Raw genomic sequence first — 10,786 nt, forward strand, 5'->3', positions numbered from 1 at the left:
TACATTCATGATAATAAATGTAATGGAGTATAAAATGCAATATTTGCATCAGAACTGTAATGGAGTAGAAGCATAAAGTAGAAGTACAAGTACAAGCGACTCAAAACAGTACATAAATGCAGTACTTTCTACCACTGCTGGCCTGACCTTTGACCTTATTTCACTGTTCTGATCCTTTTTACTTTCAAATAATGGCAATTATTCTTAAAATAATGATTGTTTTTGCTCATTTTAAAACAGTGAAATGGTCAAATGTTGTAAAAGGAGGAATTATCATTTACAAAAACACAGATTTTGGATCTCGAGAGTCACTGAGTTGACTAACAGGAAGGAAAAACTCTAAAGAATAAGTGTTGAGGGGCCAGAAAATAAGGCAGAAATGTTGGAAACTACTGTCTGTATTGCTGGGAAAGTAGTTTTTTCTGTGCCTTCAGCTCTGCGGGGATGTTTGGCTGTTAGTGCTGCAGCTGTTAGAACACATAAACCAATTGTCTGCACATTCACTCCCAGCTGCACTTCCACGGTCAGACCTCCAAGCTGAGTTTTGATTTCTTGTAAAATTCTCGGGCTGGTGTTTATAACGGCCCCGGGGCGTTGGTCGCTTGTTTGCACAGCGTTTATGTCTCCTTGCAAGTTTTTTCCCTTTTGTTCACATCGATTTTTGTAGGCATTTAAAAGTAACCTAGATATGAAACCTCATCCCGCTTTCCTGAAAATCACGTGGTCCGTCTGACTTGAGGCTGTGAGTTAATCCCCATAGACCCCCATGTTAAAAAACTTTACAGTAGATATAAACATGTTGCAGCCTGGTGTAAAGAACTGTTTTGGTCTCCATAGCTAATTTCATTATTGTTATTTTTTTCTTTATTATACATAACATTTCATTTTTATTTGCAGCATTTTGATTACATGTGCAGTATTTCACTTTCATGCATAACACTGTCGATTTAAGGTGCAATTTTAACTTTCATCTCATTTTTCAGGTGAGATTTTCCATTTCATTATTTCATTATCATGTCTGATATTACTTTTTATCTTCTTTTTATTATTTTTTACGGTTCTATCTAGCCTTATTTTAGCTTACTTATGTTATTTACGGCATTTATTGCACTTTTATCTTACTGCTTTCGATTTTAAGGCTCTGCATTTCTTATGTTGTAGTTTTTTCTGAGCAATATCTGGCACAAGAATTTTCTTTGAGAATAATAAAGTTTTATTTTATCTTAATTCCCATGTTCGTGCCAACTGTACAGGCGTGAATTTTAAACAACTGACCTGTCTAAATTGTATTAAGGCTTATGCATACTTAAAATCAAACTCTTGACTTTATTGTGGTGTCAGGTGAAACGTTGCAAGTCATTAAAGTGTTTACATCCATAACCGATGCAGTAGTTCGATAGATTGCAGTTCCTCAAATGGTCACTTGAGGCTGTGACTTAATCTTCATAGACCTCCATGTTAAAATGTCCAACTTTACAGCATAAATAAACCTGCTTGCAGCCTGGTGCAAAGAAGACTTTTGGTCCCTATAGCTAATTTCTATGTTAATGACTACCACACAAAGGTAATGTTATTAATAACTCGGCTGATTAAATTGTATTAAGGTTAAAAATTATGCATCCTTAAAGTTGTAGAACAAGAATAGTTGGTTTAGTCTTTCTTAAATCCTGCCAAGGTGATCAAAACTATGATTATGAAACTCAAAATTGTGGTTCTTGGCTGGTGTGCTCTGAGAAAAATCTTGTGAATCTAGTTTTGGTGAAACAGAAGGACAACTTGATCTTTTCCATCTGTTTTAGTTGGACCAGAGCCAGAGAACAAAATGAAAAGTGGACATTTAAGTTTGCAAACATTCTTTGACCCGCACACTAACTCAGTTTCGCTCTAAGACATCCAGCTTCACATTGATACGCTCCACTGACAATAAATCTACAACCACGCTGTCTCGTGGCGTGTTGACACAAACGACCGACTGATCAGCCAGCATTTGATTCCGGGAGCATGAGAGGCCATGAGGCCTCCGGCGGTGTCTGAAATAAATCTGTTAGGTGACAGTTAAGGATGTCAGAACTCAGAATAGAGAATAGGAGAAGTAAGTCTTCATATCTGCTGAAGATTCAGCTTTGGGGTGGAATATTTCTACATATTTATGAGATGATTTTACCACATGGATGGTGGTGGTTTTAACATTTCATGCCAAAAGCTTCAATCTGTCAGAGCCTTTTTGTAATTACAACTTGATTGTGGTTTTTGTTGATGGATGTGCAAATTAATACCTCAGCAGTATTTGCAGTAGAAACCTCTGGTGGTTAGTGGGAGATTTTCTGTTCACTTTCAGGTTGCTCAGAATTTGATCAGTTATTCCAGATAAATGACTGCAACATGCTGCTTTAGTATGCAAAAAAAGGTTAAAAAAAAACAAACAAAAAAAAAAACAAATCGTGTTGTTGAGTCATTACTTCATTTCTCTGTAATGCCATGTCTTGATTCACTTTTTCACGACTGCGACTGTTAATACCAGAACGCTGGTGACACCATAGCACTCAGTGGAGTTGTCAAAGTGCATTGGGGAAGGTCAGCATTATTGTAAACAGTGACCATTTCAGGAAGTGAAATGTTTTTCTTAAATGTCGAACACATTGCGGTGAAAAAGGATGTAGACCATTCTCACGTGTGTTTCAAAGAAACAGGGTGGCATTTTTTGGGAAATACATTAAACACATGACAAGAAGACTCCAGAAAGCTACTCTGCACATTTAAGACGCGAAACCACCAGTAAAATCGCAATTTGCTGCCTTTACATTATGGTTTTGTTTGCTATATACACTGGAGATAAGATGTTAATCAGATATGTGGGATGATGGCTGGCTGGGTCCACATGTCTACATTATTTTGTGATAATCTTATCAGCTGCTGGTGGCTTCACATGCATCGGTCAGACAAAAGACTGTTAGAAACTACTAGGTTTTTGATGTCTGAGTCCTACTCCTACATTCCTATACAACTAACTGCATTTTAAATTTTGAAAAAAAACTTATTCGCTATCAGAAATATAGTATAGTATAGTATAGTAGGAAATGGCCCATTTTCATGCAAGAAAACAGGATAATTGGTAGATTTAAGTTCAGATTTCCCTTTTTTGCGAGTACTCACTGTTTGGTTCAGTTTTGGTGCCAAAACTATGCGGTTACCAAAATATCATACTTAGCATCAACAATACAGAAACTTTGCTGGAGTTAAAGAATCATAATTACTTGGTTAGGTTAGAGAAATATCATGATGAATATACGACCATTTCACTACATGTTTGAAGCTTCTCCTTCATTTTCAGGGTTACCACGGTGACAAATCCCACCTTTTCTAACATACGACTGATTTGCTGAATAGGATTGACATTAAAGCAATAAAGTAAATGGCAAAGATATGCTAATTTGCAAGATATTTGTGATGCAATAGACACAAATGAAATCAGGCAGAAAATAGTTTCCTTCAAAACATAACTGAGACTGCAGTTCAGTAGGACGAGGGAACTTCAAAAAGTTCTCGGACTCACCAGAAAATGTCACAAGAAAAAATATGTTCTTGCATTATTTTTCAACATAGTCTGCTCTGACTTTAATGCACTTGGTCCACTTATTTTAAAGTTTTACGATCATTTTGTGGAAGGTCAAATGTTCAGTCTGTCAGTTCTGGCCAACAGCATGTAGGACCTCATGATCACTTTGAAAATGGTGACGACAGAAGTGGGATTTCACTTTGGGAAACAGAAGTCAGACGGTGCAGGTTGGTGAGTAAGGTTCAAAGCTTCCCTCTCTCTTTGACTGCTTTAAATTTTTGAGTTTTCATGGACAGTGATATAATGCTGGTATACAATTATGCCCCAAAAGGGGAGGTGCACCTCTTCTTTCCAGTGGAGGCCAAGAACTTGAACTTCAGTACCCTCACAGAAAAGTAATTTTGGGAGTGCCAAGGCCAATCTCACAGTTTAAAGAAAATGTTTCTGATGTGGAGGAGGTAGAGGAGGATACAGCCGGTCGAGACTAGTGAACCAATCGGAGGGCATGAACATTGACTTGCTGCAGGTCTTTGGCTGCCTGTAGAGCCAGTCAGGTCATTCTTTTTCTTGATTCCCAAAGGAATAAAACCAGCCATCCATTCAGACTTCCAGCTAGGAAAATCGGGATATCATGCTTGGAAGATAGAGAAGCTATTCCAAACACTGTGGGGTTGGAAAGGATCAGCTTACACTGTGGAAAAGGACATAACTTGTAGGGTGCAAAGGGGATATATTCTGTAAATCTAAATTTATCGGGTTCTTCGGCTGCTTACGCTCCACCTCTCCACCGAGTTTCGTGAGTTTTGGCCTGGCAGATGCTGACATACAAACCGCCAGATAAACAAGCAGCACTAAAAACAAACCTCTGCCAAAGCGAGAGCCAAGAACAATACGGAAATCCTGAAGAACAAACACCAGCATTCACCTCAGCTAACCCTAACCCATTTGTCAGTGTTTTATACTGAACATTAGCACAAATGGCATGCATCCAAGTTGTAATGCATGTATTCAGGGTGGCTCAATACTACTAAAGATCCAGACAGGGTACAAATTAAAGAAAAAAACTAACATAAAGTCTTTCTTTAACGTGTTGTCCTACCAGAACAGCTCCACTACTCCTTGGCACTGATTCTCCAAGTCTCTGGAACCCCACCAGAGGGAATGAACCCCATTTACCCCCAAAAATATTCCCTCATTTAGCATTTGATGATGGCAGTGGTCCAAAATCTTCCATTGGTGTTCAGTTGGGTTGAGATCTGGTGACTTCTGAAGGCCACAGTATCTGATTCACATCATTTTCAAACCACTGAGTGACCCCTTTGAGCCCTGTGGATGGAAGCATCATCCTGGATGGAACCACTCCAATCATGCTAGAAATGCTTTCAGTTTTTATAGATTTTCAGTGAACCAAACCAGGTATTTCTTTTAATTTGACACCCCTCTGTACGTTCCTACTTGCCTGATAAAAACAGCACTGTCAGGGAAGTTAGAATTGCCCCAAAACAGTAAAGATGTGGGCCAGAAAACAGAAACAATGCATCACTGCGAGCATCCTTTTTCTCATTACACAACAGTTATCACAGCCACTTTATTACTACAATTTTACTTCATTTGAAGGAAATAAACATAATTCACACAACTATTTATGGCTATAATTTAATCTTGGACCACTGCGCATGGCCAGCGGAGACAATGGAAACAGACCACATCTGGAAGATTGACAGAAAAATGACAGAACTTCCGGTGAAACGACTTCATCCACACATGTCCGGTCCCTCGCAGCCTTTTTTTGAGTTGCATTACTCCTGGAAAAACTTTCTTTTGTTGCTCAACGGATCCCACATTCACAGATATAATGGAGTACTCGGATGCGTGCACAAACTTGCAGAAACACTCCCACAGATAAGCATTCTCCATACAAACTGACAGACAGTGCTGCCGGTTTGCATTCCGTGAAAAATCCCCAGACCACAATTTAACCACAGTGATAAACTGTGAGAGTATGACAGTGGAGACAAGATTGATCCCGATAAAGACTATGTAACTTGGCTTTCAACCTTCCACTTCATGACACTTGTACTTCGCGCTCTAGATGTGATAATGCAGGTCCAAAAAGTCAAAATGGTGCTAACGATACACAGTTTATCTAATTTCAGTTCAGCTGTTATCGGGAAAAAAGTCTAGACAACATATAAACAGACCTCCCAGTGCTAGACGGTTTCACGCTAGTTTGAGCACATTTGTATTTAGTCTTCAGGTTACAGATATGATGTCTTTCAGTTTGTGCTGTCGCCTGATTAGAATATACAGTGTGGAACTTTTGTCTCCCCCTACATGCAGTGACAGTAATTACACAAACTTGTACTACATCCCTGTTCATCTTTAACGTATGCCTCGACTGTAAAGTTTTGTTTACATTTGGAGCCTTGAAAAGTTTTCTTGGAGACTTTCTACATTATTCTTGCATCGCCTATAAAATCTGTAAATAAACAGTAAAATTCTGGCAGCTATTGTGCAAAAAACTACTGTAAAAAGCAGGAAATAAACATCTCATACTGTAATTTTTCATGATTAAGTTAGCTTTTTGCCCTAATTTTGCATAAGCTGTTTTTTCTTTTGGCCTATTGATAAAGGATATTTACATTACATGTGTAAGAACAATGAAATTATCTTGAATTATGTCTGAATACTGATGCAATGTAAATAATCAGGCATAAAAGTACCATTGTTAGTTGGTTTTTATTTAATTTCATGTAAAAAAAAAAAAAAAGAGAGAAAAAAAAAGGAATTTTAACCAGAAATTCAGTTTAAATTTGCAAGAATCTACAGTTTGATGTTTTATTTTTACTTGCAATTTTACATTAAAAAAATTTGCTAAATTTTTAACATTAAAAAGCATATCCATGTGATATTTATGGACTTACCTTTGGAAAAAAAGTAAAACCAATGTCCCTGTTGCACATTTCATATGCACAAAAGTTTGCTCTTAGAAAATAAGATACCAGTCTTTCCTTTTTCAGTTTGCACTTGCAAGGAATTATAGGTGAAATGTGACAAATTAAGGGAAAAACTCATGAGCCCTTTAACCCCTAGATGCATAAGTGGGTCAAAAATGAACCAGTGAGGTCGTTTTCTTGCAATATCTCTGTAATGAAAAGCTTTTATCATTTCATTTTCCAGCTGTTCCTCAAAAAGCATGCTTTTGATCATTCCGTATAAATTTTAAAGTTACCGTTTATATTTTTAAAGAAATTGTGATATTTGTATTACTACCCCAAGCTCTTTATCACTGATAATATCATACAAGAGGTGATGCACAAACTTGGAGGAAAAGAGTGGAAAAATGTTCTTCTATTGCTGTTCTGTGTAATTCTTCTTTTTCAATTACAAAAATGCTCAAAATGGGGTAGAAAGTGAAAAATAAACCATATTTCAAACATGAAATCATTCTTGTGTGGACCAAAATATAATACAAACAATAATACAAATGATTATTCTCAACCAAACTGACAAAAATGGCAAAAAAACACATTGATTCTTATACAGGTCATTTTTGACCCACTTTTGGAAGAGTGTAGTGTCCAATCACTGGAGCATCTAAGGGTTAATGTAGTTTTTTTTTTTTTTTTTAAATTTGTCACCCATCCGTATCTTCCTCAAGTGTGCAGCTGTTCTGGCTGACAAGTTAGATGTGTTTTAATGCTCAGAATAATAGATTTAAACTTTAATTTGTCTGTTAATCTGTAATGTTAAAAGTGAAGATTTTAGATGTTCCAGTCAAACAGCATGCACTGAATCCTACTCGGCCTCAGGGAAGAATCCGAAAAAGATTCTCGGGAAGACGTTTTGGCAGGAAAACAAACGAGAGGAGGAGTCGAGCTGTAATTGCCCGGGCACGTGCGCCGCTCATCCCGACATTTCCAAGACCGCTGCCAACTTTCTCCCCTACTTCCAGTCAATCGATACAGATCTCACTTTCACTTTCTCTTGCTCACCTGTATAAAAGCAGGTGCAGCTCCTCACCTCCAGCAGCAAACACCTCTGGTCTCCTGAAGAGAAGTAGCGGAGCCGAGCCGAGAACCTACGAAGAACCAGAGACATGGCCTCTAAAGTTGCAGCTCTGCTCTTGCTGGGTATCATCTGCTTCGGGTTTGCAGCAGGTAAGACGCAAACATGCATTAATATTTTGAGAATGCTTCAATTTTCTTAAAAATCTGCTCCCTCTCATGCATTTTCCTCCATTTCTCCCTGCAGCTGACGTTCCAGCTGACTGCTGTCTGAAAACGTCCGACAAACATTTCCCCGCCAAACTCATCTCAAGCTACAAACTTCAGGATGCAGGGAAAGGCTGCGACATCAAGGCTACTGTGTAAGTGAAAACCACAATGTTTAGCTTTAGTTGCATTACTGCTTTCCGGCTCTTTAATCTGAAATGTAACCTCACCTCTCCATCTCTCAGGGTCATCACAAAGGCTGGAAGGCAGCTGTGTCTCGTCCACTCCGATGGGAACCCATGGGTGCAAAGGGTCCTTCATGCTGTGGACAAGAGAACATAAGCTCAGTGAATGAGGTAAATAAAAAACAAAACGGTGCACAGGGATCTTTTTAAAATGCATCAATCGTTCATGGTCTCATCACTGGTCACTCTGCTCTCTTACAGGACCGGAGACAAGTGGCTGAAGATGAAAATGATGGCTGAGAACAGAATCATTTCAGTCTCAGAGCAGCCGTGTTGTACTGTACAAGACGTCTGAGAGGATGAGAATCATCGCCTCTGGCACCTTATTTATCTTATTTTTATTTTATTTTATCCGGATGTTTTTTCTTCATTTGTGGTGGCGGTGTAGTTGTGGTTGTGGCTGCCTTTTTCTTTCTGCTTTTTTACGATGAGTGACGTGTACTGTAAAAATAGAAACACCTGCCTTGACTTGCCCAAAGAGTTTTGTTGTTTGTTTAATACTGTATGCTGCTAAATTTTCAGTGCTGTGTTTGTGACGACTTGTAGAAAATGTTGAAAGGATGATTTGTGGATATTGAGACTGTTACTGAGAGTTACTTTAAAATAAACTTTTGATACTATTTTGTAAATTCTTGTTCCTGCCTTTCATTTAAACTGAAACATGTCCTGTGATACAACTCCGTCATGCATAAAAAGGTCAAACATAAATCTGGTTATTCCTATTTTTATAACACAAAATGAAATAGGTTTCTACATTAATTAAATAATAATTACCTTTAAAATAGACACAATATAGCTAAACGGTGTTCACTTATTTGAAAAGAATGTTAGAAAGTGTTTCAAAAAGTTAAAAGAATAAAGTTTCAGCAAAAAAGGGGAATAAAACAGAATAAAATGTAAAATGAAATATGCTTCTACATTAATAACCTTTAAAAAAGATGCATTATAGCTAAATTGTGTACATTCGTGTCAAACAAAAGTGTTTTATAAAATTAAAGAAACTAAATGAAAACAAACTGGTGCTTCCAAATAAAGCTCCAGTAAAAAAGCAAAATAAACTGGAATAAAATGCAAAATATGTTTCTACATTAATAACTTTTTAAAAAAGATGCACTATAGCTTAACTGTGTACATTAACGTCTAAAGAATGTTTGAAAAGTTCTTTATAAAATTAAAAAACTACATGGAAACAAATTTGCGCTTCCAATAAATAAAGTTCTTGCAAAAAATAAAGTGATTAAAACAGAATAAAATGCAAAATTAAATGTAATTCTACGTTAAAAACCTTTTTTAAAAGATGCATTATAGCTAAATTGGGTACATTAATGTCTAAAGAATGTTAAAAAGTGCTTTATAAAATAAAATAAAATAAATGAAAGTAAATTTGCGTTTCCAATAAATAAGGTTTCAACAAAAATAAAGTGAATAAAACAGAGTAAAATGCAAAATGAAATATGTTTCTACATTAATAACCTTTTAAAAAGATGTATTATAGCTCAATTTTGTACATTGATGTCAAACAAATGTTAAAAAGTGTTGTCACATTAAAGAAACTAAATGAAAACAAATTTGCACTTTCAATAAATAAAGTTTCAGCAAAAAAATAAATAAAATGGAATAAAATGTAAAATTAAATATGTTTCTACATTACTAACCTTTTTTAAAAATGCATTATAGCTAAATTGTGTACATTAATGTCAAAAGTATGTTAAAAAGTGCTTAACAAAATTAAAAAACTAGATAAAAACAAATTTGCGCTTCGAACAAATAAAGTTAAAGCAAAAAACAAAGTGAATATAAAGTGAATAAAACAGAATAAAATGTAAAATACATTTCTACATTAATGACCTTTTTAAAAAGATGTGTTATAGCTAAACATTAATGTCAAAAGAATGTTAAAAAGTGCCTTGAATGAATAAATGAAGTTCCAGCAAACAATAAAGTGAATAAAATTCAATAAAACAAGATAAAAACAATGAAATAGTCAGATAAAATAAAGTTACTGAATCAAATTTTGTGCTAGTATCAATAAAAAGCAGTTTACAAAAGAAATGGAATATAGGAAACAGTCGTACAGTAAACAACACCAGAAATGTCGCACATATGATATCAGTGGGAATAAAAACTCAGATAGAGTAACAGTGGAAAGCGTCATGTACTAATAATCTCACTGTAACTCTACGAATGAATACGATGTTTCATCCTGCGGCCAAGAAGCTGATATGAAACTTTTACACATGAATGAAGCAGCTGCTGCCAAGCACTTAGTGAAAGTCTAAACCTCAGCAGGTCATAAACGCCTCCAGTAAAATGTGTATTAGTGAGTAATAATATAACATAAAATACACACATCAGCTTGACTGTTAAATCTGACACCAACTATTAGCAATCAATGACAGCAATAATATCTGGAACGGATCCATATCTGTAGTAATAAAGGGAAATTGTGGTTTCAAAATATAGAAAAACACAAACTGCAACATGAAATTTGACATTCTTTTGTTTATGTTTTGTATATGTCTAATTAAAGGAGAAACTTTTAAATTTTATCCCTCAGGGTTTGTAGATATTAAAATATCCAATTATCATGCAAAATATTTAAATTTCATGCGCAATATTTCACCATGTGCAATTCTTCAATTTCAACTTCAACATATTCAGGCGTAATAAGTTAAAATAAACATACAAGTTTCAATTTCATGTGCAATATGTCTTTTTCAGGTGCAATATTTTATGTAAAATTCTTCAATTAGACGTCCAATCATTTTATT

The 10,786-nt window shown here is 35.9% G+C and overlaps 1 protein-coding gene across 1 annotated transcript; it reads left to right on the forward strand.

Annotated features, from left to right (window-relative positions):
- The first annotated feature begins 7,554 nt into the window (after positions 1–7,554).
- LOC111565606 (C-C motif chemokine 21-like) lies at positions 7,555–8,644 on the forward strand. The gene is made up of 4 exons (XM_023265771.3): positions 7,555–7,716; positions 7,811–7,925; positions 8,016–8,126; positions 8,217–8,644. The coding sequence occupies exons 1-3, from the start codon at positions 7,656–7,658 to the stop codon at positions 8,110–8,112; spliced, it is 273 nt and encodes a 90-aa protein (XP_023121539.1). The 5' UTR covers positions 7,555–7,655; the 3' UTR covers positions 8,113–8,126; positions 8,217–8,644.
- The last annotated feature ends 2,142 nt before the right edge of the window (positions 8,645–10,786 follow it).

This window comes from Amphiprion ocellaris, chromosome 6 (genome assembly GCF_022539595.1).
Source record: "Amphiprion ocellaris isolate individual 3 ecotype Okinawa chromosome 6, ASM2253959v1, whole genome shotgun sequence".
Taxonomy (NCBI): Eukaryota; Metazoa; Chordata; class Actinopteri; family Pomacentridae; genus Amphiprion; species Amphiprion ocellaris.

What these genes read in the sequence shown, in the direction of transcription:
- LOC111565606 (XM_023265771.3), top strand. Translation starts at nt 7,656, where the DNA reads ATGGCCTCTAAAGTTGCAGCTCTGCTCTTGCTGGGTATCATCTGCTTC. An exon ending in CTGCTTCGGGTTTGCAGCAG is followed by an intron (nt 7,717 to 7,810) that starts GTAAGACGCAAA and finishes TTCTCCCTGCAG; the next exon opens with CTGACGTTCCAGCTGACTGC. An exon ending in TGCGACATCAAGGCTACTGT is followed by an intron (nt 7,926 to 8,015) that starts GTAAGTGAAAAC and finishes TCCATCTCTCAG; the next exon opens with GGTCATCACAAAGGCTGGAA.